At 45.4% G+C, this 27321-nt stretch overlaps 1 protein-coding gene and 1 long non-coding RNA gene across 3 annotated transcripts; one reads left to right on the top strand and one right to left on the bottom strand.

Annotated features, from left to right (window-relative positions):
- Positions 1-14393: 14393 nt before the first annotated feature.
- Positions 14394-21825, bottom strand: LOC141540349 (EF-hand domain-containing protein D1-like). Its single transcript, XM_074264269.1, has 3 exons — positions 21229-21825; positions 18895-18972; positions 14394-15197 (listed from the first exon to the last, which is right to left on the bottom strand). The coding sequence occupies exons 1-3, from the start codon at positions 21570-21572 to the stop codon at positions 15164-15166; spliced, it is 456 nt and encodes a 151-aa protein (XP_074120370.1). The 5' UTR covers positions 21573-21825; the 3' UTR covers positions 14394-15163.
- A 569-nt stretch (positions 21826-22394) lies between these two features.
- Positions 22395-25451, top strand: LOC141540350 (uncharacterized). Of its 2 annotated transcripts, none has more exons than XR_012481529.1 (4): positions 22395-22664; positions 23316-23501; positions 24073-24391; positions 25354-25451. It is a non-coding gene; the product is annotated as an uncharacterized LOC141540350 (long non-coding RNA). The 2 variants fall into 2 exon arrangements; XR_012481530.1 differs by having other exon boundaries at positions 22395-22749.
- Positions 25452-27321: the final 1870 nt, after the last annotated feature.

Genomic DNA, 27321 nt, shown 5'->3' with positions numbered 1-27321 from the left:
TGTGACCTGATCAAATCTGCCCTTTTGGAAGGAGCATTTGTCATCTGAGTGGATGGACCAGGGTGAGAAAAGAATAGAAACTGATGGGACACAGAGCAAGAGAGAGAGTGAGGAGCCTTGGATGGCATCTAGCTTAGGAACTTGGGTGACTAGGACCCTGGACAGCAGCAAATTTAATTCCTCTGGATCCAACAGATATTGTTAAAGGTCTACACTGAGCAAAGCACTGTGTCTTAAAAATCCAATTGAGGAAGTCCCAGGTTGGTTCGTACCATCAGGGCTTCATCTGTCTTCTTAGTCTTATGGATCATGGGCCTCTCTTTAAGACATCTCTGTCCCCTAGTAAAGACTTCCAGGAGTCACATGTTCTGCCCTCTCCTAGAGCTTTTCTGGCTAATTAAGCCTGGGAGAGATTAGCTCATTGAGAGTTTTGTGTTTGTAAGCCCCTGCTACAGAGGAGGGACTTCAGTTATGCTTATTGGTCCTTCTGCTTAAAATCTATCCTCACCCTCTGAGTAATGTATGCATGAGCAGATCCTCTCCAGCCAGAGACTGATTAAAGGCGGTTGGTCACCAGGACAGGATGGAGACTGAAGATTTGGGAGAGGGGTGTCCGAGTCTACTGCCTGGGGGAAAGAATTCACCATCTTTCCCAGGAGTTCCCCACACTTTCAAACTTTCTTCCCCTTTTTCCTCAGCTCACAAGCTCAGTTTCATCCTTGCCTCTTCCTCCTCTTACCCCTCGAATAACCAATCTATTGACAAATATCATTGTCCTCCCATTGTCCTCTTCTCTCCTCTGACACCCTCAACATCTTAACACCCCCTCTCACTTGATGCTGGGTCTCCCTGCCCACTCAGGTGCCAAAGGAATCTTCAAATACAGGTCTTGCCAGGTCACTTCTTACTCAACAACCTTCAGGGACTTCTCACCTTAAAATCTGTTGTTCTTGTTGTTTATAGCCAGATCCCTTAAATTACACAGCCATAGCATTCTGTGATACAACTATACTAGTCTTTTCACTCTTTGTTAAATACTACCCGTCATTTCCAGTCTCCATGCCTTTGCACTGACTTCCAAGCCTGGAAAGCTTTCCCTCACCTCAGTCTTCTGACTTCCCTTTCTTCCTTCAGATTCAATCTCAGAATCTTTTTCTGTTGCAAATTCAGAGTTGCTTGAACTCTTAATGGCAGAGGTTTCCTAAAAGCCTCTAGTCTGATCCAATCCACTAAACTCTCTGCCCTTAGGGATTGAATAACTATGGGGAGATAGGAGTTAAAGCACTCAGAGAGCTAAAAGAACCCATCCCTATACCCAGAAAACAATTAAGGAAGAAAAAGCATACCCTAGAGTAGGATACAATGTAAGGGAACAAACAAGTGCCCACAAATCACAGATTCTCTTTCCTAATTGCCTTCCTCCTTGTAGTATTTATTTAACTCTTCTTTCAGAAGAGCTTTGCTTTCCATAGCATGTGTCTCCTTTGTAACTCTCTCCCTGCCCTCCACACCTCTCTCTACTCCCATTACAAAATAAGACCATTATCAATGTAAGAAAAAAAAAATAAATCCAAAACCCTTGTAACAAACCCACATCATCAACACAACTTCCCATATTGGCCATTTCCGGAGATCTATATCTCATCCTATGGGCTCAACCCATCACATCTCTGTCAGGAAAGGGATAATATGCTTCATCCTTAATTTTTGGTTTTGATCGGAATTTTAAAGTCATTTCGTGTTATTTGCCTTTACAATGTGTTATTATTATATAAATTGTTCTCTTGGATCTGTTTACTTCACTCCGCATCAGTTCAACTAACTCTTCCAAAGTTACATTGAAACCATCCCCTTTATCACTTCTTAAAGCACAGTAGTATTCCATCCCATACACATACCATGATTTATTCTCCCCTTTTTGACGCCTATATTCTGCCACTTTCAATTATCATTCTTACACAGATTAAGACAACTCTCAGATATCACTATAAAAGTGGCTAAGATGACAGGAAAATATAATGAGGAATATTGAAAGAAATGTGGGAAAACTGGGACACATTGGTGGAGTTGTGGACTGATCCAACCATTCTGGAGAGCAATATGGAACTATGTCCAAAGTGCTATCAAATTGTGTGTGCCCTTTGATCCAGCAGTGTCTCTATTGGACCTGTAACCCAAAGAGATCTTAAAGGATGGAAAGGGATCCACATATGCAAAAATATTTGTGGCAGCCCTTTTTGTAGTGGCAAGAAACTGGAAACTTAGTGGATGACCATCAGTTGGGGAATGGCTGAATAAATTATGGTATATGAATGTTATGGAATATTATTGTTCTATAATAAACGATCAGCAGGATGATTTCAGAGAAGGCCTGAAGAGATGTGCATGAAATGATGCTGAGGGAAGTGAATAGACAGCATTGTACATAGCAACAGGAAGATTGTACAATGATCAGTTCTGATGGATGTGACTCTTTTCAGCACTAAGATGGTTCAGGCCAATTCCAATGGTCTTGTGATGAAGAGAGCCATCTGTACCCAGAGAGAGACTGTGGGAACTGAGTGTGTATTTTCAATTTTTATTTGTTTGCTTTTTGTTTGTTTGTTTTCGTTTTCATTTTTTTCCCTTATTGATCTGATTTCTCTTGTGCAGCATATTTGTAGAAGTATGAATAGACAAATTGTACATGTTTAATATATATTGAATTACTTGCCATCTAAGGGAGAGGGTGGGGAGAAGGGAGGGAAATTTAGAGCATCTTTTCATATGGCTAAAAATGGTTTTAATTTCTTCATCTGAAAATTGTTCATATCCTTTGACCGTTTATCAATTAGAGAATGGTTTGAATTCTTATAAATTTGAGTCAATCTCTATGTATTTTAGAAATGAGCCCTTTATCAGAACCCTTGAATGTAATTTCCCCCCAGTTTATTGCTTCCCTTCTAATCTTGTCCACATTGGTTTTGTTTGTACAAAATCTTTTTAACTTAATATAATCAAAATTTTCTCTTTTGTGTTCAGTAATGAATTCTAGTTCTTCTTTGGACATAAATTCCTTCTTTGTTCACAGATCTGAAAAGTAAGCTATCCTTTATTCTTCTAATTTGCTCTAATATCGCTCTTTAAGTCTAAATCATGATTATTTCGACCTTACCTTGGAAAATGGTGTTAGATGTGGGTTAATGCCCCGTTTCCTGAGCAGAAGTATTAAACACATGAGCCTGCACCCAGCAGCTCATTGAGTTTGAACCAGATTAAAATGTATTGAGAAAATGTTTAATAAATAAATAAAAATACATGAGAACATAGTGTTAATATAAGGCCTTCTACATTAACATGTAGCCTGCAAGAATCTTTATGTATAGTTTAGTGGCCCCTCTTTTTATTTGATTTTGATTATCATTGATTTGGAGTATCTTTTTCATATGTTGTTAACTTATATTTCTTCCTTCTAAAAATACTTGCTTATATCCTTTGAACTCTTATCAGTTGGGGAGTAGCTCTTGTGCTTATAAATACATATCAGCTACGTAGGTATTTTGGAAAAGAAATCTTTATCACAGAAACAATGAAACTTTTTTTTTCACAGTTAAGTATTTTTCTCCTGATTTTTAGGTACAATGGTTTTATTTTTTCAAAAACATTTAAATTTTATATAATCTAGATTGCCCATTTTATGTTCTGTATTTCCATTTAGTCATAAACTTTTCCCCCATCCATAAATCAGAAAAGCAATTCCTTTCTCACTTCTCTAATTTATAATGTGAACTTTATGTTTAGTCATGTATTCCCTTGGAACTTAATTATTATATAGTGTGAGAAATGTGTGTATCATGGTAAATAGACTCTCATGTATTTTATATATTTTATAGTTCTTTTAAATGGAATTTTTTTCTTTTCCTGCTAAGTTTTGTTAATAGTATGCAGAAATGCTGACAACTTAAGTGAATTTATTCTTTCAATTTTAATGAAGTTATCAGTTTAATTTTAAAATTTATCTGTCTAGTGATCTCTTACCATATCATCATGTTATCTAAACAAGTGATAAATTTGTTAGTTCATTATGGTTATTCCTTTCATTCTTTTTCTTTTCTTTTCTTTTCTTTTTAAAGCATTGATATCACTATGTTTAATAGTAATGGTGATAATGGATATCCCTGTTTTCAACCCAATCTAATTATTAGGAAGCCCTATTATTTATTTTTATTATATATAAAGCTAGCTCCAGATTATATATAGATACCACTTACCATATTAAAGAAAGATTCATCTATTCCTGTTTTCTAATGTTTTGACAGAAATAGATATTGTAATGTCAAAACTTTTTATGCATTTGTTAATACATGATTTTTGTTATTTTTATTATTAACATCATCCAATATGTTTATAGTTTTCCTAATATTGAACCAACCCTGTATTCCTGGTTTAAAAAAAATCCATCTTTGGGATAACATATAATTTTTGTTATATGTTGTTGTAGCTTATTTACTAATGTTTGACTTAAAATTTTGCATCCATTTTCAGTTGAGAGATTGTTCTATAATTTTCTTTCTCTATGTCTCTCCCCAGTTTTAAATATTAAAGATATTCAATATTCAAATATCAAATATTAACACCATATTTTTCTCATAGAAGAAATTTAGTAGGACCCCTTTGATTATTTTTGCAAACAATGTATGTGATACTGTACTTAATTGTTCTTTCAGTGTTTGAAGAAATTCACTAATAAATTTACCTGCTTGTGACGGTTTTCCCTCTTTGGTAATTTATATGTAGCTTGTTAAATTTATTCTTCTGACCTTGAGTTATTCAAATTCTGTTTTTTATTTTATTAATAGAATTGTGATCAGAAGCGAAACACTCAGAGGGACAGGGTGAGAAGAAGGAGATATAGAGAAGGATAAACAAGGGGAAAATAAAATGAAGGGAAATACAATTAGTAGTCAGAAGTGTCGATGTGAATGAGCTGAACTTACCCAGAAAATAAAAGCAGATAATAGAATGAATTTTAAAAATAGACTTCTACAATGTGTTGTTTCCAAGAAACACATTTGAAGTAGAGCGATACACAAATACTAAAGGTAAGGAGGTAGAGCAGAATCTATTAAGTTTCAGCTGAAGTAAGAAAAAAAAGAGAAGTAGCAATCATGATCACATACAAAACAAAAGTAAAAATAAATCTCATTAAAGGAGATAAGGAAGAAAACTACATCTTGCTAAGAGGTACTATAGACTATCAATACTATATGTCTCCAAAATTTTTTACTTTGGCTAAAATATGAAAGTTTGCTCTAGCCTCTTGTTTAACTCTGTTCCTTATAAATGTTCCTTGTAAATGTTGGATTTTGCTTTGAAATCCATGATGATCTCCTCTTCTGTTTTATGGGTGAGTTCATCCCATTCACATTTTCAATTAGGACTATTAACTGTGTGTTTCCTCCCATCTTATTCTCTTTAACGTCTTCTCTTTGTTCTTTGCCCCATTTTAATAAAGAAGGTGATAAGAGAAGACTCTTATAGCTGCAGGACAACTTATCGAGGCCTCTCATTTAGTGACATCAGATACGAACCACCATTGGTATGATTTCTTATTTAGATCAAATAGTGCTACCACTTATTTTAATAATCTAGCTATACCCATAGTATTATTATTACTCTTTCTAGTTATATTATGTATGTGTAATTGTCTTATGTATTGGAAAATGAAATTAATTTACTCTAATTTAACCCCACTAGCTCAGTCCTCTTATTATTTTCGTGATCTTAAGGCCAAATGAATAAGAAATTTAAAAATTTCATATTAGAATTATAAGCTCACTCAAATCTAACAGGCCTGAGCTTCCAAATTATGGGAACTTGACCGTTCCATGAACTCTGTATATTTTTGTCACTAGATACTAGGAACTAGCCATTCCTAGAGATGTTTATGCTCCAGAGAGGAGTGGCTCCCTCCCTGAGCATAGGCAATTAATAAAGAACTGTCAAGATGCAGACGATATGGAACGAGTCAACTAGTGAAGCCCTCACGGACCCCGCACCTGCACAGATGTATGTGCCAAACCCTTATATAATTTTTTGGCAAAAAGCCTTCTTTGTCTAAAGACCTATAAAAAGTCAGCATCCCCTACTATGACAGAGCCTCGCCCGTGAAGGGACGCCTTGTGCGGGGAAAATCTTTACACAACTCAAGTTGAGAAGGCTGAAAACGAGGGGCTCCCAGGCGTTTGATGATCTTGTGGGTTCCCTTGAGTTGGGGATGTATTCTCTTCCTCTATCTGCTATAATTCTCATATTGTTAATTGTTCTTATTTCTATTTGTTTTTTTTAATGCAAATCTAAACTATCTATACCTTGTCTTATTTAATTAAAACTTTTTACTTTTACTTTTTAACTGAGCTTGAGAGCATCATTTATAGGAGAGAATCCAAACTTTTCTTTAAAATCACAATACACCCTAGGAGCTACTGGTCAGGAAGTTTGGGCTCCTTCCAGGTCCCCTTCCGGCCCTCCTTGCTTCTAGCACCGTTCTTTGCCTCTTTCCCAGTTTGTATGGCCCCAGGAAGCCCGCCCTTCCCCAGACTAAACAGCCTGCATCCTTCAACCAACCCTTATATGGCCCAGTCTCCCTGCCTGAGCGGTCTCCAGTTGGTCAGTGGCCTTCTAAAGGGCAGAACTGAGCTTAAGGACCCAGGCAGAGGTCGGGGTTTGGAGCAGATTCCGTCCCTTGTAGCCCCATCTCTGACGGGGCCCCCGGAGGCCCGAGTCACCCTCTCCTCTCCTGCCCCTTGCATCCCCTTCCCCTTTCTGTCTCTCTTTGGTGCTTGCCTCCTCCCTGGCCAGCTTCGGGCCCACCCTGCTTTACCAGCTCGCAGCTGCCCAGCCTTCCTCCTAGCTCCGGAGGGCAGTTCCCAGGACCCCCCAGGAAGGCTGGGCTTATAACAGTAGCAAGCATCTGCCAGGTTTTATTTCAGGTTGGCAAAGTCATTTACAAAGAGTATCCTCACAAGCTTGGGAAGGTAGGTTCTATTATTATTCCCACTTTTACAGAAGGGGAAACTGAGTCAAACAGAAGTGACAGTACTGTGCAGAGATTATATAGCTAGAAAGTGTCTGAGGTCCACTCTGAACCCGGGTTCCCTGAGGCTCTGTGCTCTGATCTCTAGCTGCCTCATTTGCCACCAGCCTCCTGACCCCGAGACCTTCAGTTTTCTAAAAGACCAAAGGATTCTGGAGTCATTGGCTCATAGCTGTGGAGCTGAAAGGGACCTCTAGTCAACTGCCTCATTATACAGATATGAAAACTGAGGCCTGTGGAGGTTAAGAGGCAAACAAGGCAGGGAACTGGAATCTAGGGCCCGTGAGGCCAGACTCAGCACTCAGTCCTCCCACTGACTCTGGGAGAGGGGAGATCTTGTATTCACCCATTTCCCTCAAAGCACATGGGGTGAGGGTTAAAAATACAGTAATAATAAAAAAATTATATATGGTAGTAATTATTACTGTGCAATTCAAAACTTCCTTCGAAGTCAGCCAGCCCAATCCCCTTGGAAACTGGGGCCTAGAGGAGAGAAGGGGACATGGGCCTGGCCAGGGCCGAGAGCCAGCGGGCTGGGGGGGCCCCCCCAAAAAGAGATTTTTTACCAGACATTCAGGAGGAAGTGGGGAGGAAAAGGCATTTTTAAGGGGGGAGGATGGCCAAGTACAACACCTGTCACCTCTGAGCAGAGAGCTGGGAACTCTGGGTATGCAATGGGGTGTAGATAGGTTGCCCACCACGGCCCCCGTGCTGGTTCAATTTGCTCAGTGCCATTGTAAGCCTGAAGTCATTCTCCATGGCAGGCAGGGCTGGTGATTGGCAAGGGACTGAAGTGATTTCAGGAACTAAGCCCATAAGAGATTATTTAGTAAGAAGAGGATGTTTAAAAGGAGATAAACATGCATGACCTCCTAATTCCAGGTCCTGGAGTCATTCTCCCCCCATGCTGCCATTGCTGTAGCGTGATGAGTAATCCCCTTCCCACTCCTGCAGAGCACTGGGCTCAGCTCAGAGGACACCCATGACACGCAGGGGCCCCTCCGGGACTCACCCCGTGCCCACAAAAGGAGACGGAGGAGAGACTGAACTCTTTCAGATTTGGACAATAATTCCCTGGCTGCTTCTTCTCCAATCCATCCTACTCAATCCAAATAGAAAGAGTGCTGATCTTGGAACCTCCCTCTGTGCGGCTCAGGGCAGGCTAATTAGTATTTTATGAGACTCAGTTTCCCCTGCTCTAAAATGGGGATAATAATATCTGTCCTGTTTAATTCACAGCTTTTTGTGTAATTTTTTTCAGTTGTGTCTGACTCTTGATGGCCCCATTTGGGGGTAAAAATACTGAAGTGGTTTGCCATTTCCTTCTCTAGCTCACTTACAGAGGAAACTAAGGCAAGCGGAGTACATTGACTTGCCAGGGTCACACGGCCATGAGGACAAAACCTTTTGTCATATGTCAGAGCGTCTGCGGCGGTCTCCCCAGAACCTCCAAAAGTACCAAGTACAAAGGAGGCCCTTCCCAAGTGCTCGATTGACTTCTAAAGTGGGTGTGCTGGTAAATGTTCAACAACTGGCTGTCTAGGGAAAAAGAAAACAACTAAATGTACCCAAAATCCACTTTCCAATTTAATCTGCATTATTAAAATTTTCTCCATCACTTTCTTAAGTCTGGACAATTAATAAAACAATAAATCAAGCCCTATTTATGGTGTTTGCCGATCATTAGAACATAAATGCTCACACTGGGAGTTTAACAACTGGCTTTCCATGTATATGCTCACACTAAGAACTCAACAACTGCCTTTCCCAGTACATGTTCAAACTGGGAATTTAACAACTGGCTTTCCAAATATATGCTCACACAAAAAATTTAACAACTGGCTTTCAAAGTACATGTTTACACTAAGAATCTAACAATTGTCTTTCCATACATGTTCACTCTGAGAATTTAACAACTGGCTTTCCCAGTACACACACACACATACACATACACACATCCCCTTGCTTTTAAAGCAACAAATGAGAACTGAATACAAATAGCATTATCTTCACTGTGCAGAGGAGGAAAACAAGTTCACATGGTTTAAGTGTTAAAAAAAAAAAAAAAAAAAAAAAAAAAAAAAGCATTTATGGAGCTCCCAAATGTCAAAGCTGATGTCAAATGTCAGCTGTCCCTGAGCAGCACCCAGGGCTTCAGTCCTAGGTGTCAAGCAGGACGGACTGTGGCTCTCACACAAATAGGGTTCATTCTGTGGGACAACGACATTAAGTCCCCTCTCCGTCTGCTCTCTCTGTGATGGAGACTAGAGTCAGAAGGCCATAGGTCTACCTTGAAGGGGCTCACTGAGACTTATTGATCTTCCCTGCTTCTTGCATAGAGAAGGAAACTGATCCTGAAGGTGGGAAGAATCTCGGGCAGGTCCCGGGACCCCCAGGGCTGTGTTCCCTCCAGCGCCCTGTGCCCACTGCCTTCCTCAGAGCACCAGAGTCCCCTGTGACAGCCCAGGGCCAGGAGGGACCCCTGCATCTCCCAGAGGAACAAAGTGAGGCGGGATTCACGCCGGCCTCTCAGACTCCAGACACCAGAGAGAAAACGTCTGCTCCCCAGCTGGGAATGTGTTCCCCGGACTGCTGCGAGAGACCTGAGCTCCTCGGCGATTCCAGTCCCTCACGTCTGGCTTTCCCAGACTTCCCCAGGCCGAGGGGCTATGGAATTCCCAGTCATCCCTACTGTGGAGGAGCCTTTCAGCCTCCCTGTGTGATGCTCACCCCAGCCTTGCTGTTCTTATGTCCACTTTGCACAGGAAGGAAATTAAGTGACTTGCCTGGGCTAATGTCTGCAGCAGGATTTGAACTCGTGTCTCCCTGAGCCCGGGCCTGTCAGCCCCAGCTGCCTCCATGGGCAAGCTCCTTAAAGAGCCCCAGCGGGCTTTCCCTTCCAAGCCCCTCTCTCAGAATGGAAGATAGGCTGCGATTTGCCTCTCCCCTCTGCGACTCCTCCACCCCAGCCACTACTGCCACTCTCCATGTAACCTGGGTCCCCTTTAATCTTTGGGGGAAAGGGTCAGCAAGGGACCTTTGGGAGCTGACCCTTCCCCCCAAGGTTAAAGGGGAGTGATCACGGTTACTGCAGCCACAGGGTCACCCTGAGTGCCCTTTCTCTCCCCCCTGAGAACCCCAGCCCGCGTCCCTGCCCACACCCACAATCCTCACCTCCAGGAGCAGGGCGAGTTCCTCAGGAAGATGCCTCCCTTGCTCTGCTCCTCTCCTCGACCAGCTGAGCTTTGAGCACCTCCCTCCAGGCTCAGCCCTGGCTCCTAGGGCTGGGCGGAGCTTCTTGGGGGCCCTCCCTGGTGACTGAGCCAGACCCCCCTCTGTGTCCTCTGGAGGAGCCTCTCCCAAATTTTCACCCTCAAAGGGCTCTTCCTTCCCCTTTCACAGAAAGGACCCAGACTGTGGTCCAAGGGAGGGGAAATCCCCCCTGGCAAAGGGTGTGAGAATCACTTCTGGAGCTTCCCAGCCCTGAGTTTCTCATGGAAAGGGGAAAGAGTCTGGCTAAATTTAGGATCCCTGCAGCCCCGCTGGCTGTGTGACCTTGGCCACATCCCTTGCTCCCGGTGAGCCTCAGGTAACCAAGGAGGTGGGACTGCTATCCCCTCTGGCTCAGGGCTCTCCCTTGGGGAGACAGGCGGCAGTTGGGTGGCCACTAATAGCACTTAGTTCTTCCACTTCTACTCTCCAAAAATTCACCCCTGCCAAGGAAGAGCTGAGTGTTCTGACCTCCCCTCCACGTCTGCACCCCCCCTCTCCCGCCCCCACCCCAAGTTCTGGGGGCTCTCTCCTCCTGTCTGTATCCCCACCTCGCTCTCTATTGTGAACATCTGCTTGGCCCCAGGAGAGATCCTCTGGACCTGGTTCCCAGGCTGCTCCTTCTCTCCCCCCTCACCCTTCATCCTTTCTGGCTGACTTCAGTGCAAAGAGGGAGCCCAGACATCACTCAAGTCAAACCCCTGCCCCGCCCTGCCCGGTTTTGTTTTGTTTCATTTTTTACAAGATTTGGCAACTGACAGCATAGAGGAGGTAAGGAAAGGAGAGCTGGAGAGGATCCCGAGGAGGGAAAGAGCCTGGGAGGCCGCAGAAAGAGGGAAAGGAGACAGTGCAGGAGGAACAGTCAGTCCGGGGGGTGCTGGGTTGAGGATAACTCCAGACATCCACATGGAGCTGTCCAGCAGGCCATGGATGATGGCGGAGTGAAGGCGGCGGGGGAGGATGGATACACTGGCTGAGTGATTTGCACAGAAATGACAGTGATAGCCCTTCAGCGAATGAGGTTACCAGGAAAGAGATGAAATAGAGGGAGGAGAGAAACCAGAACAGAGCCTGTGATGTAGATGCTGACCCCAGGGAGACTGAGGAGCAGGGAGGCAAGGCAAGAGAGAGAGAGCAGCATGATCACCCAGAGAGGAGAAAGTAGCCTCCTCCTCCTCTCTGGAGCCCCTCTTTGCCCTCAAGGCTCAGCTCAAAGGTTCCCTTCTACAGAAGCCTTTCCTCCCCTTAAAACTGCCTTGTATGGGGGCAGCTAGGTAGCACAGTGGATAGAGCACCAGCCCTGAATTCAGGAGGACCTGAGTTCAAATCTGGTCTCAACTTAACACTTCCAAGCTGTGTGACCCTGGGCAAGTCACTTAACCCCAGCCTCAGAAAAACAAAAACAAAAACAAAAAACTTCAAAAAAACCAACCAAACAAAAAAAACTGCCTTGTATTCACCTTGTGTAGATAGCTGTGTTCCTGTTGTCTCCCCCCACCCCATTTAAACGCCAGCTCCTTAAAGGCAGGCATGGTTCTAACTGGGTTTTTGTGTTCCCAGTGCACAGCACAATGTCCAGTGTATAGTAAGTATTTAACAAATGCTTCACCTTTCTTGGGCCTCAGTTTCCCCACCTGTAAAAAGAAGGGACTTAGACTAAATCACTTCTGAGGTACCTCCCCACTATAGAAGTGCGCTGATGGCTGTAAACATCAAGGCCCCTTTCAGCTCCATCCATGCTTCCAGGAAGACCCCCCTTGGGTCACTGCCCCCGGTCCTCCACGGGATCCCCAGCGGCGGCATCTCCTTCCCCTCAGAGGCAGAAGTTTTCTTACCATTTTATCCAGGCCAGCAGCATGGACCTCTCTCCTGTATCTGTGAGGGGTGAAATCCAGCTCTGGCAGGCCAGCTTGAAGATGCCCCAGGGCCTTTATCTGAGAGAGTCAGCTGGACTCTTCAGGTCTGCAGCTTCTCTCCACTTGCTGGCCACCCAAACGCCCAGGCACTGGCCCTGGGGACCCAAGGGGCCCGGACGCTTTCTCCGGCGAAAACCTTTTTCTCCTCAGAAAACCCAGGCTGGAGAAGGAGACCGGAGCAGGCAATGGAGGAAGAAATGATTTCAGAAGGACAGAAAATGATCCCAGGGGAGGAGACAAAGACAGGAACAGGAAATTAAAATAAAAGCAGGATGATTTTCCAGGTGGCCAAAGTCCACCCCGAAGCCCATAGGTCATGTTTTATAGACGGTGAATCTTGGGTTTATATGGACTGGACAAACCCACAGCCTGCTGCTGTATCCCAGCACCTTTGGGGCCCCTGGGAGCTGGGGGCCGGTGCTGCTCTGGCCTGGATCACGTGTCATTTCCAAGAGCCCGCCTGATGCCAGATTAGCCTCCCATGCAATGGACTTCTGAGGATCGGAGTGTCCGTCACCTTCTCTGGAGAAGGCCCCCATCTTCCCTCCCACTCGAGGATCATGGATTGGGAGCAGGATAGGGCCCCGAGAGCCACCTCCACCAGCTCCTGCATCTCACAGACGCCCCAGTTCTGACCATTGCCCCCATTAATTGCCCAGCCTCTCCCCCCGCTCCCGAGGTCTGCTCCTCTCTGTGTGTCTCGGTTCACTCTGTGGTGCCCCAAATTTTCTCAGGCTTTTAGATCGGGAGTCACCGCTGATGGAGAGAGTGCCTGAGTCCTGGCCCATGGCCAGGGGTGGGATCCCAGCTGATGCATAGGAGTCACACTCCCCAGTTAGCCCTTGCTTGGGCCCCTCAAAGCTTCGGGGCACTAAAGCCTCACTCCAGGATATGGCTCCTTCTGATTGGATGGTCGTGGTTTTTGTGGTGAGCTTTTTTATCAGCTCACCCAATCATTATTACATCAATAACTCGTCACCTCTCATATCTGCCATCATCTGCTTTCTGGATTACATCAAATGAACCGAATTCCCATCACCCTTTACAGAAGTAAAGCTAATCCAGGCAAGAGCCGCACCTGCTGAATTCCAGGACCAGAGTCCCTCCCTCTCAGTGTAAAAACAAACACCATGTCCCTGAGCCAGTTCCCTCCTTCCCCATCCCCTATTCTAAAGCCTTGAATGTCATTTTCTGAGGGCAGGAACTGGCTTCTTTATATCCCTAACCCTCAGCACAAGGCCTGGCACATAGTAGGTATTTAATAAATGTTTATTGACAACAGATTGTTGTAAAATAGAGTCTTGTCTTATATGAACTTCAAGGACCTTCTGGCTCTAACTCTAATGCCATGAAGCTTTCCCTGCTTTTCCTCCCCCCCAGATATCTCTACTGTCTGGCTTCTGACCTCATCACGCTCCCCAAAGTGGGCTCTTAGTCATGAAATCTTTCTGTCTTTAGCGGGTTTTCTCCTCTGCTGTCTGACACTTGATTTCTCCTCAGCTCTCTTCTCTAGGCTTTCATGCCGTGGTTCTCTCCTGGATCTCCTCCTATCTGCCTGACCACTCCATTTGTGTCTTGTTGGCTGGATCGTCACCCATGACCTCTCACCTTGGTATCCCCCCAGGACCTGGGCCCCTGCTCCTTTCCCTTTCCACTACATGACTGGATGTTCTCATCAAATCCCAGGATTTCAATTATGATCTAAATTCAGATAACTCTCAGATCATGTGTCTATCCCTCTCAACCATCAATCTCAATTCTCCCTCTTTGCAACAAAAATTGAAGGAGATACTTTTTTCTAAGGTTTTTCTTTTTTTTTCTTCTGAAATTAGGCAAATTCTAACAGTTCCATTTCTCTGATCACCAACCTGAATTATTCTGGCAAAAAAAAAAAAAAAGAAAAAAAAAGGAAATGAAGTTAGTCTACCATGACCCAGAGAAACATTATGGCACAGCAGGTAGAACACTGGCTAGGATTCAGAAGATCTGGGTTCAGATTCCAGTTCACTTAGACATGCGTACCTCAGTTTCCTCATTTGTGGAACAGGGATATTGAATTATTAGATGGACTCTGAGGTCCCTTTCAACTCCAAATCTGTTATGACCATAAGCTCATGGCTTAATAAGAAGCCATGCAAGGGTTTTTGGGACCTCCCTTCCTTTTTATTTTTTTAATTAAAGCTTTTTTATTTTTAAAACATATGCATGGACAATTTTTCAACATTAACCCTTACATAACCTTCTGTTCCAATTTCCCCCATTCCTGCCACCCCCCTTTTCTAGATGGTAGGCAAACCAATATATGTTAAATATGGTAAAATTATAAGTTAAATCCAATATCTACATTCATATTTATACAATTATTTGTGCTGCATAAGAAAAATCAAATGAAAAATGGAAAACATGAGAAAAAAAATAAAATGCAACGAACAACAAAAAGAGTGTTGTGATCCACATTCAGTTCCCACAGTCCTCTCTCTGGGGGCAGATGGCTTTTTTCTTCAGGAACTGGCCTGAATCATCTTGAATCATCTCATTGTTGGAAAGAGCCCCGTCCATCAAAATTGATCATCCTATAATCTTCCTGCCGTGTATAATGATCTCCTGGTTCTGCTCATTTCCTTCAGCATCAGTTCCTGTCAGTCTCTCCCAAACTCTTTGAAATCCTTCCGCCGATCGTTTTTTTACAGAACAATAATATTCCATTACATTCATATACTTAAGCAGCCATTCTCCAATGGATGGGCAGCCATTCAGGTTCCAGTTTCTTGCCACTACCAAAAGAGCTGCTACAAACATTTTTGCCCACGTCTCACCCTTCTTTTGGCAGATGTCGTTAACCAGTACTAGAGGATGCAGTTCTTCTGGGATATAGTGAAATCCACGTCCTCTGATTCTACCTCTAGTTTGCCTCTTGCTGTGCTTTACTTATTTCCCTAGTAAATTAAAATAAGAAAAATGGTAAATTTGAGAATGTCAAGGATACTGATGTGTTGGAGACAGGAGATAATAAAACATTGAGCAACTATGATAACTGCCTCCCACACAAAGGGAAACATTCCAGGGAGAAAGGACACTCGAGGCCCCAGGGAGGATGTTTAACCACAGGAGCATCATGAACCCTGCTAGAGTGGGATACCTCCTTCTCCTTATCACCCTCGAGCCATAAATTTTGCAAGCAAAAAATATAAAAGCTTTCTCTCTCTGCCTAACAGACCTTGACAAGAATTTGCTTGGTCTCGCTCTTCCTTTCTCCCCCGTTTCTCTTTCAGGCTGGGTTCCCCTTGACCCCCGAATAACTAAGTCCTGGTGGACGGGACAAGTGGAGCCCAAACGTGGGGCTCAGACCCTTACCAAACGGACCCCTCCCAGAGAAGTCGTCGTGATCCCCTTTAGAAGAAGGACCGCTTTCACCGCTCATGAGAGTTCCAGTCCTTGATAAGTTTTGAATCGTCCGTCTCACAGAAATGGGCCATAAGTTATTTAAAGAGCAGGTTTTTATAAAAGACCTTAAAGCATCCTTCAGAGAAAGAGGGGTTAGAGTAAAGAAAAAAAATATTTAGTTAGGTTTTTTTTTTTTTTTAGCTTTCCACTGAACTTTCTTCCCTGCAAAATTTGCTTACAAAGACCATCCTCCTCCCAGCTTCAAGCCCAGTGGCCGCTCCCCCTTTGCTGCCTTACAAGGAGGGCCCTGAGGCGGTTCCCACGACAGTTTTTTCTTACTGGGGCTTGATTCGTGACATTGTAGAAGTGGCCCCCAGAGAGCCGGATAAACAGCAGCTCTTATCAGTCCCAGAGTTTTGCTTCCGCCCCTTATCCCAAGCGGGCTCTTTAACCTCTATTCCTTTGGCTGATAAAAATCCTTCCAAACCTCCGTCTATTATAATTGAAATGCCAGATCCCCCAAAAGAGCCCCGCATCCACCACCTCCCATGTTTATCCCAGGACTATTTGGGTACATCAGATTTAAATCTGTATGTAAAAGGTGAAAATAGAGTTTTGTGTTTGTGTGTGTATGTCTGCTTTGCATTGCTTCTGTTCTGTGTTAAAAGTTAGCAAGCTCCTAAGAGATAAGAATTCAGCCTTTGTGTTACAGGCTTAGAAAACTATCAGGCTGAATTGTGGAAATTGGAATTCATTCAGAATAGTAATTCTGTCAGAGTGGTTCAAAATGTATTGGTCTTAAAAATTGTTTGTGATTTTAAACTTTTTAACCTGTTGTACCAATTTGTAAGTAAAACAAAAAACAAAAAACAAACAAACAAACAAAAAACCTTGACTATTTTAAACTGGTGGGAAAGTTTTCTCCAAAAAGCAGATTTTCAAAGTCTGCTCTGCTAAAGAGGAGTAAAGGCAATACAATCTTATCTGTTTAATACCACCTGGGAAGCTTCTTACTAGTGGATTTGAAGCACTCAGGCAGAAGAAGAAAAAAAAAAAAAAAGAAAAACTATTTGGTTTGCTTCTGAAACATTGGGTAATTTGTTATCATTATGGGTTATGAATCTTAAAGTTTAAAGTTTAAAAAAAAAGGTGATTAAAGAAAAGGGACAAGAGAGATTGATTTACAAAAGCAATTAATAGTTTAAATGAAGCATCTAATCAGAAGAGTTATTGGTTTGGAAGTGTTTAAAGTATGTCGGAGAAAGTTTGAGCAAGTAGGCAGTGGGAGGAGAGAAACAGAGAGATGGGACAGGAGAATGAAGGAGATTTAAAGAAGGATGGAGTAGTGGGAGCAAATGATTTCAAGAAGAAATTAGTGGGAAAAAGAAGGAACTGGTTGGAAAGGGGAGTCATGGAGAGATGACTGTGAGACAGGATGTGTTTTTGCAGGGGGAGAGTAGCAGAGCAGCAGTGGCTGAAGAAAGCAAACGGTGATTTAAAGGGACAGACTGCTCTTACAAAATGTTAGTTGATTGAATATATGTTTCTTTAGATACATAATGGTTATGAATATTAAAGAATATGATCAGAAATGTGATATATAGTTTGAAATGGTTATTTCAAAAAGTTTAATTGTTGTTTTCAAAAACTTTTCAGATTTTTTTTTCCGTGAAAATAGGAAGTTTTAATTAATTGTATTGAAGCCAATTATCCCAAAGGGACTCCAAGAATAATGGTTTTTGCCTTCTTCCTTTTGAAAATGTTTTTGTTGTGAACAATATATAGTTGGGATTTTTTGTGTATTGGGTATTTAAAAGCAAAATGATTAGTATAATATTCAAGTTATTCGGGATTCAACATCTACATGGGTACATAAGAATTGTGTGAACAGTCTGGGATAATTTTCTTATTGTTAAAAGTCTTACAATATGTAAATGATCTTCTTGTGGCAGGGCGGAAAAAAAAAGTGACCTTGTCCAAGTCACTATAAATTTGTTAAATTCTTTAGGAGCACAGGGACTGAGAATTTCTTAAGACAAATTGCAATTTGTGAAATGTGAGGTAAAATATTTAGGTCATTGTATAAATGAAGGGAAAAAGAAATTAGATCCTGTAAATTACTTGAGGGAAAGAATGGAAACAGTAAAGGAAAGGGATTGGCACACAGGGCATTGGTCACTGAAATTTTGACTAATCTTATGTTACCTAAGAACGCTGCAGTGATTCATGTGCAGGGGCACCAAAGAGGAGATTCATTTGAGATAAGGAGAAACTGCTTTGCAGATGAGGAGGCAAAGCAGCCTGGAGAAAAGGAATCTGTAAGTATGGAGTAGATGATGGTGCTAATTCTGGCATTTCTGCCTCTAATGCCTCCACTTTCCCTTACCCCAGAAGAGAAGCAGGAAATCTAAAGCCTTGGTGCTCAGGAGGATAAAGAGGGCACTGGCTCCTCCCTAATGGCAGAGAGGTACTGACCACAGCAGGTTTACATATTGTAAGACTCCAACATTTACATCAGGGCAGTCATTGGGGTGTCCGAGACCTGTGTGATGTGGTGCTGACTAGGTCTGTGGCACTGGCTTGTACACAATACCAGGCAACTGGTCAGCGGGTGTCCTGTTTGTCAGAGGATGAATAGGGCGGCCCAATGACAAGTCTAAAAGGGAGAAGGCCTCCTGGTATCAGGCCTTTCCAAAGCATACAGGTGGACTTTACCGAGCTGCTGTCAGTGGGGCGTCTCAAATACTTGTTGGTCGTAGTGGACCATCTGACCTTATGGGTGGAGACCATCCCCCTTGCCTGGGCAACAGCCTCAGTAGTTGTAAAAGTACTTCTTGAGCATATCATTTCAGGGTATGGGATGGTGGAGCAGATAGATTCAGACCAAGGCACCTGTTTCACAGCTAAGATCCTCCAATCTGTGGCCCAAGCTCTAGCATCCTCCCTCATCATGTAAAGTGGAAAGAATGGATGTTTTAATAATTCCTACCTATCTTTAAGTGCAACTCAGATATTAGCTACTATTACAGAACACCTGTTCCCCATCCCGCTTCCCTTCCATCCCTTCTGGATCTTACAAAGCACCTTCTTCACTTAACCATCGAATGTCCACATCACCACTTATTTTACATGTCCCCTGTCTTGACGTAAGCTCCACGGGGGCTGGATCATTTCTAAGCTTTGCTTCCCCCCCAGCATCTGTTCTTATTATTGGGAGAACCAACCAAAGGCAGTTTATCAGGTGCCTACCAGACGCCAAGCTCTGTATGAGGTGCTGGGAATCCCAAAACACCAACCAACCAGGCCAAACTTTGAGGTCCTGCAAATCTATTGAGAAACAACAAACCAATTTTGTGGAAGAGGGGCTGGGGCGGGGGGAGATAAGGAAAGTTTTCCTACAGGAGAGAGTGTCTGAGTAAAGTCTGAAAGAAAATTAGAAGTTCTAAAGGGCAGAGGATGAGGAGGGATGGCATTCCAGCTGCAAAAGCATGGAGGTGAGAGATAAAGATCATCAGTTTGGCTACACTGCAGATGCCATGTAATAAAACTGGAGTCAGGTGATGAAAAGCTTTAAAAGGCTAAGAGAGCAATCTTTGATCTTAGATGTAATGGAGAGTCACCAGAGCTTGCTGTGTAGGGGACTGGCGTAGTTGGGTTTGTTTTGGAAGGGAGGCTGGATTCTGTGTTTTTTCTCATCTGTTGCCTCCGCTGTCACAGGGCACCCAGCTGCCCAGTATTTCTCAGCACTAAGTTTCATCCCAAAAGTCCCAGGTGATCCTGGGGCAAGCGCCCGAGACTACAACAGCTCTGATCCAGACACTGGGTGGGCCTCTTGCAGAGCTTCTTTACAAGTCTGGGGGACAAACATTTCCCAGAGGTGCCTTTCTCAGGGACGAGCCAGTCAGGCAGGCTGATTAAGGCCCGAGTCTGACGCCAAGGCTCTTCTGATGGGCAGAGCGGGGCAGCAAGGGGTCCTGGGATCTCCAAGGAAATCCAAGCTGCACAGCATGCACCCAACAGGCTCCGAGTCTGTCCCCTGAGCGCGCCAGCCTGGCCACCAGGAGAGCAATATTTAAGGGGACAAGCCCAGAGTCTGGGCCATTAACTCCGCAGGCTTGGCGCCCGTCCCCTGCCCCCCTGTCTGAGTGCCTGGTTCCGGCCAGACTCAGGCTGCTCTACTTGCTGGGAATCTGCTTCTTCCTCACTGGGCTCATTTCGGGACTGTGGGGGTTCTGGTTTGGGGGGTTTGGGGGGGCTTTATACCCCAGAATAGCACACACTCAGTAATACTTGTCAAGTGGCTGAGTCCTGACACCTACAGAGATGACAGCCAATGAGGGCTAGAAACTCCACCTGTCCACGGGCATTATTAACCCCCTAACACCTGCCAGGCACTGAATGCTGGGGCTGCAAAAACATGGCAAAAGCCCGGCCCCTGCTCTCAGGGAGCTCCCAGTCTCCGGCAAAGACAGCGCACAAACAAGACAGAGTGGGAAGGTCAAAGGAGGGAAGGAGGGAAGGCAGTCCAGTTGTGTGGGACTTTGTCATTTCCTAGCTACGGGATCTTGGAAAAGTCTTGGGTAAAGTCTGGAACACAGGACCTCTGGGGTTCCTCCTCCTCTAAGTCTATGAATTTGGAGGACATCTAGTCCATACTACTCCCCTTCACTTAACAGATAAGGAAACTGAGGCCTACAGAGATAAAGGGCCTACTATGTGCCAGGTACTTGGTAGAAAGCCAAAAAAGGGGCACAATGCAAAGCTCTGGAGAATGGAGTAGAAGGCCCCGCTCCTACTGAGCTATCAGATTCAGTGTTCTTCCCTCACCCCATTATATCACCCGCCCTTGGGCCGCTCCCAGCCCCCACCCAGGCCAGACCCGACCCCAGGGGGGCAGCCCCCGCCCAAGACCCCGGGACATGGAGGGAGACCAAGGCAGGAGCGCGGGGATGGCTGGTCTGCCCAGGGATAGGGCAGCTATCTGCCTCTAGGAGGCTTTTCCACACACCTCGCTTTCGGCCGTTCCCAGCCGGCTTCGCCCCCTCGGGTTCACTCTCCCAAAGGAGAGCGCCGGCGGCTTCCCTGGAAAAGGGAAGGTTATCTCCGGCCGGAGGAACGGCTCCTTCCGCACCCTCTCAAGGTGGAAGCAAAAAGAGGGAGGGGGAGGCAGGGGGGACGTGAGGGGGAGGGAGATCTGGGCTAAGGCTGAGCCCGGGGGTGCCCAGCCAACCCCCCCCCCGGCTTTCCGCACAGACATGTGGGCTCCCTCTTTAGCAGCCGGGGCGCGCGCGGGGAGCCCCCCGGAGTACCCGGCTCCGCCGCCGCCAGGGCAGCCCAGGGGGATGGGAGGGGGGGAGCTAGCCAGCTCCACGTCCCTAAGCCCCCCGGGCGGGGACCCACAGAGGCCGCTTCCCTCTCCTCCCCCCTCCGCGCGGGTCTGCCCTCCCCGACCCCGGGGCAGAGGGCGGCCAGCCGGCAGGAGCCCGGGAGCCGGGAGGCGCTCTCGCCCCGCAGTTCGGGGGCAGGGAGGCAGGGAGCCGCGGCGCACAGGGCTGCGCGGGGGACCTCGCGGAGCGCACCCACCGTCGGAAGAGACTCTCCATGTCCTTGATCTGGCGGCGGCTGAACTCCGGGAACTCGGTGTGGGGTTTGAAGACCTTGGGCCGGGGCCGCGCCGTGCCCTCGTGGATGCTCTGGCGCCGGCTCAGCTGAGCCTTCAGCTCCGAGTCGGCGTTGGCCGTGAGTTCCTTGGCGGGCGGCTCCTGGGCGGCTTTCGGGGGGCTCCGGTTCCGGGCCCGCGCCGACTCGGCCGGCAGCCCGCGGCCCTCCCCGTCGAGGCCGTTCTGCTGCGGCCCCTGGGCGGCCTCGGACTCCTGCTCCAACCTGAGCCGCCGCTGCAGCTTCAGGGCGAGCTCCTGGGTGGCCATGACCTCCCTGCGCGGCGGCCCGGGCTCGGAGAGACGCGCGCACCGGCAGCCCCGACGGACGCTCGGACGCTCAGAAGGACCCCGGGGCGCTGCGGCGCTGCTGCCCGGCCGCCCTCCGCTCTCTGCGGCGATCCCGGGCTCGGGGCCCCGGGAAAAGGGAGCGAGAGGGCGGGCGGGGGCGGGGCCGCGAAGTCCCAAAACGAGGTCGCGGAGCGCCGGCGAAGTCTCCCGGGGAGGCGGCCCGGGCTCCAGAGTCGCTCGCCCCTGGGCCGCCCGGCTGGCTGGGCGCCAAGCGCGAGCCCCCTCCCAGAGAAAGGGCCCCTCCAGGTCCTCGGGAAACCGGGGGGTTGGGGGAAGTGACCCCCAAGTCCTAACCCCGTTTACCTCAGCTCCTCAGCTGTAAAATGAGCTGGGGAAGGAACCGCCAAAGCACGGCGGGATCTTGCCAAGAAAACCCCGAACGGGGCCGCAAAGAACCAGACGTGACTGAACAGCAACAGCGAAGTCCTAAGCCTCCTCCTCCCGGCCTCCCCCCGCACAGGGAGGCCGCTGGGAGCCTCCCATCCCTCCCCTGTCCCGGGACTCGGAGAGAGCGCAGGGTCTTCCTTGGGATTCTCCGATGCGCTCCCGAGGCCCCGGCTAGTCCACCCCGCTCACAGATGAGGAAATCGAGGCAGTCTCGGAGGACCTCTTCGGTCTCGCGCAGGGAAGAGCTGAGCTGCGGCCCGAGGGACACACCCCCTCCCTCCTCTCCCTATCTCTCCCAGCCCGTCTCTGCGTCTGCGTCCCTCCGCTTCGCGTGCCTCCCCCTCACTCTGCCTCCGGCCCAGCCGCCCTTCTTGCTCCTCTCGCAGACGTTCCCGCTCCAGCCCGGCTCCCTCCAGCCTCGGCCCCAGTCCAGGGTCTGCCCCTCCCCTCCCCCAGCCTGCCTGGGCCGTTATCTGCCCTGGATCCCGCCTCTGTCTCGCGCGCGGGGGATTTTCCTGTGTGGCCCCCGTTAGCTCGGGAGCGCGGAGGCCGCGACCCCGCTCTCGTCTCAGCGCTTCGGAGCCCGACGCTCCACGAAGGCCGGTTAATCGATTAATTAACCCTGTAAGAGAGTCTCCGGTCACTCCCAAGTGGAATGTTGCCTCCTAGAGGACGAGGCGGTGTTTGATTTTCTCCCCGACACTTAAATGTTAGTTCGGGAGACGAACTGAAGCTACTCCGGTTTCCTTTCAAAGACTCGCAGTTTGGAAAAGGGCACCGCGGAGGCCTGGGGGGTGGGAGGGAGGAGGATGTTAGACTGAGAACAGGATACTTACAGGCTGTGAGATTCTGGACAAGTCATTTCCATATCTCGGAAATCTCCATTTCCTCATCTGTGTAATGGGCTCACAAATAAGAGTACCTGGGAGGGTCAAAGGAGATAATATATGTAAAGTACTTCACTGTACTTTAAAAAAACTAAGTAAATGTAAGCTTTATTAAGCTTTCCATTGCATTCTCAACTTTTCTCTTGGAGTTTAGAGAAAAAGGATCCTAGAACAAGTCACTCTCCACTTATTTATTTCTTCTTTTTCTCCTTTGAAAATGGTTGCCCCCTTCCTCAGAGAGCGTGTGGGAGAAGCAGAGTGGCTTCCTGGAGGCTCGGGAGGGTGGGAGAGGCCCCTAGTCCGTTTTGCGTTGCATTTATTTTGCTTTTTAGACAGAACAAAGCCTGTATTCATTTTTTTTTGTCATTTTATTTTATTTTTTATTTAGAATGAGCCTGTCTTGGAGAGTTGGACACGACTGAACAAGAATAACAACTTCCAAGTCTAGCATTCTATCTATTCTGTCACCCAGGGGCCTAGCTGAGCTTGGATTTGAACCCAGACCCCAGGACTCCCCCAGTAATACCACGGGGACAAATGAGGCTCCTCCACCCTCATCTCCACTTACTGAAATGTAAATAGATTTCTATTTATGATTTTGCCCTGGTTTTATTTCTTGTTTTGTTGGTCCCTTTGATTATCTGATAGTTATCAAGTGTATGATAAAATTCTTTTTAGTAATAATAACGGACATCTGGCATTTTAAAGAGTCCCAGCCTGCTTCCCATGTGAATGAAATTGGTTTGGTTCCTAGTTTTATCTTTTTGGCCAGTTCCATCTTGGAGTTTGATCCTCTGGAATGGGATGTTAGGATTAAAGTCTTAGAGGTGACAGAAGCCTCAGAGGGCATCTCAATCTCATTTTACAGAGAAGGAAACTGAGGCTCAGAAAGGTCATAGCGCCCTAAAAACCATCTAGATTAACCCCTTCGTTCTATAGTGAAAACAATTTTGGCCTGCAGATGGTAATCAACTCTTTTGAAGTTAATTAACTTGCTGATAAATGAGGAAAACAAGATTTGAATCTTTTAAGATCCAGCAATTGTTTTATTACCCCAACTGTCTCTTTTTAGAGGAATTCAAAGAAAATTTTCTTTTCTTTTTTTTTTATTTGATTTTATTCAACCACAATCCACTTGGATCAAGATGACAGATTTCTCAGCCAAATGCTCAGTGAAAGTGTTCCAGGAGATGTGAGAGCTCCCTGGCTCAGCTGACTTCAGTGGGCTGTAACTTGGACCCAAAGCCAGAGTGGAGGGTGGGTCCCTGCAAGCAGCTGCTTAATCATTCATGACCATTCCAATGGGATCCCATCACCAAAAGCCCAGGGACTGGCCTGATGAGCTCTGTTGCTGTTCTTTATTGAAGATCCTATGTTCAGAGTTTGAAGGACTCTTGGAGGTCACTAGTCCAATCTCTGCAGGAAGAAACTGAGGGAAGGAAGGAACCTTCCCGGGAAGGAAAGGTATTTGCTTCTAGAGCAAACAATTAGGAAAACTCCAGCAATTGAGCCATAATGTAAAGGGTTTTAAGTGCTAGACTGGGAGAATTTGCTCTTTTGTTCTAGAGGTAAGAGGGAGTCACTGAGATTTTTGGAGCAGGGAGGGAGTTGCTAGTTTGAGGCTTTTCTTGATAGCCTCCAACACTCAGCATAGCTCTTGGCACATATTTGGTGCTTAATAATTGCCTAGTGGTTCATTGGTCAGCTGTGTGCTTTAGAACCAGGAGGAAGGATTGGAATGGGAAACGATGGGAGGTAGGGAACCATTAGGAGATGAATAGAATAGGCCAGGCAAGAGGGATTGGGAGCCTAAACCAGGGTGAGGGCTATAGGGAGCAGAATGAAAGAGTATGACTCTTCTGACACCAAATCCAGAACTATGATGGTATCACTTGGGAATTGGGAATAGTGTATCAATAATAAAAGTGGGGGCAGCTAGGTGGCGCAGTGGATAGAGCACCAGCCTTGAATTCAGGAGGACCAGAGTTCAAATCTAATCTCAGACACTTAGCTGAGTGACCCTGGGCAAGTCACTTAACCCCAGCCTCAGGGGGAAAAAATAATAATAAAAATCATCTTCTGGGTTATTTCTAACATGTGAGCATGCTCATGGAAAGTATAGCCTGAGTCATCAATTATCCTTTTCATCACTTTATGTTGTCTTTCCAGTTTTTTTTTTCCTGAAATCATCCTGCACAATAATATTCCACCCCAATCTTATATTATAACTTGCTCAGCCATTCCCCAAATGGGAGCATCTCCTCAATTTCCAATTCTTTGCACTACAAAAAAGAGCTGCTATAAATATTTTTGTAGAAATAGTCCCCCCTTTTAATCTTCTCTTTGGGATATTAACTTAGTAGTGGTATTTATTGCAAACTTTTGCATTCATCTCCCTTACACATACTATCCCTCATTTCTTACAGATATCAGACATTGTACCTGATCACAAATATGATGGGATACCATGGCATAAATGTAGCAATCTATAATAAATTATGACCATATACACGGTAATTCTACCCATCATTCTTTTGTGTGTGTGCTTTTTTTTTGTTAATTTTTAAAAGCTTTTTATTTTCAAAACATGCATAATTTTCAATATCCACCCTTGCAAAACCTTGCTTTCCAATTTTTTTCCCTCCCTTCCCCTCAGCCCCACCCCTAGACAGCAAGTAATCCAATATATGTTAAACATGTGTGATTCTTCTATACATATTTCCATAATTATTATGCTGTATAAAAAAAGGTCAAAAAGGAAAAAAATGAGAAAGAAAACAAAATGCCAGCAAACAACAACAAAAAGAGTGAAAATACTATGTTGTGATCTACACTCAGTTCCCACAATCCTCTTTCTGGGTGCAGATGGTTTTCCCCATCACAAGACTATTGGAATTGGCTTGAATCCCATCATTCTTAATAACTAAATTTCACATATGATTTTCCTCTAGTTACATGTAGACTTTTTTATAAAACGGAAGAAGTTTCAGGGAAGAAACTACAAGAAGAGGGGGGACAGAAGAAGAATCTTGAATTACCGAGCACAGTAGTAATTATAAGAAATTGGGGACAGAAGATGTGAGAGAAGTCTATGGAAGAACTTCTTCCAGTTGAAACAGTGGGTTTTGTAGCTGCTTTGCTGGGGGCCGTTTTGGGGAAGAGAATCATTTGACCAGAAAAAGGAGGGGTCAAAGGAAAACTCTTCAGTTGTTATGCTATTTAAAACAGAGTTGAGGGCAGCTAGATGGTACAGTGGATAAAGTATCAGCTGTGAAGTCAGGAGTACCTGAGTTCAGTTCACTTGACACTTATTAGTTGTGTGGCCTTGGGCAAGTCACTTAAGCTCACCTGCCTTAAAAAAAAACAAAAACATAGAAACAAACAAACAAAAAAATTTGCCCCCCCCCCAAATAAAGTACAACTGAATCTTGCTGCTGTGTAAAAAGCTAAGATTATTTCTCCCTACTAGTCTTCTATAACTTTCTATGCTGTGAGCCATCTGTGTTACTGTGAGCTGACTTTACTGGAGAAGAAGCTTTGCCCTTCTAGAAATTAATGAGAGACCCCACGATCCTATTGAGTAAAAAGCTTTCTGGGCTTCACTGCATTGCTCAGAGGATGATCTTGACCGGCTCCTTGCTGATCAAGTACAATGTTGATATATCTGTGCTAAATGAGTATGACATTTCTCAGTCCTCCACTAAGGGGGATTGGGAGCTAAAAGAGCTCTCCACTGCTTGGCTCAAGGATGGAATAATAATTGTAAAGCACTTAGCAATATTCCTGGCACCTACTAAGTGCTATGCAAATGGGGGTCATGGTGGTGATAATGGTAGTAGTAGTAGTAGTAGTAGTAGCAAAAGCAACAGCAGCAATAATAGTAGTGGTAGTGATAGTAGTAATAGTAGCAGTAGTAGTAGTAGCAGCAGTAGTAATAGCAGTGGTCGTAGTAGTAGTACTACTACTAGTAGTAGCAATAGCAGCAGCAGCAATAATAGTAATGGTACTGGTAGTAGTAATAGTAGCAGTAGTAGTAGTAGCAGCATTAGTAGTAGCAGTTGTAGTAGTACTACTACTACTAGTAGCAGTAGCAATAGCAGCAACAGTAATAGTACTAGTTGTAATAGTAGTACTAGTAGTAGTAGTAGCAGTAGCAGCAGCAGTATTAGTACTAGTTGTACTAGTAGCAGCAGCAGTAATAGTAGTACTAGTAGTAGTAGTACCAACAGCAGTATTAGTACTAGTACTAGTAGCAGCAGTAGTAATAGTAGTAGTAGTAGTAGCAGTAGCAGCAGCAGTATTAGTACTAGTTGTACTAGTAGCAGCAATAGTAATAGTAGTACTAGTAGTAGTAGTAGCAGCAGTAGTAATAGTAGTAGTAACAGTAGTAATAG

The sequence above is a fragment of the Sminthopsis crassicaudata genome, chromosome 4 (assembly GCF_048593235.1).
Source record: "Sminthopsis crassicaudata isolate SCR6 chromosome 4, ASM4859323v1, whole genome shotgun sequence".
Taxonomy (NCBI): Eukaryota; Metazoa; Chordata; class Mammalia; order Dasyuromorphia; family Dasyuridae; genus Sminthopsis; species Sminthopsis crassicaudata.
The sequence above is the reverse complement of the archived record's forward strand: the minus strand, read 5'-3'. Positions and strand labels throughout refer to the sequence as shown.

Coding starts and splice junctions, on each gene's coding strand:
- LOC141540349 (XM_074264269.1), bottom strand. CDS start 21,572: ATGGCCACCCAGGAGCTCGCCCTGAAGCTGCAGCGGCGGCTCAGGTTG. Junction 18,973..21,228: donor ATGGAGAGTCTCTTCCGACG/GTGGGTGCGCTC, acceptor GTTTCTCAATAG/ATTTGCAGGACCTCAAAGTT. Junction 15,198..18,894: donor CATACAGAGCTTGGCGTCTG/GTAGGCACCTGA, acceptor TTAATTTACTAG/GGAAATAAGTAAAGCACAGC.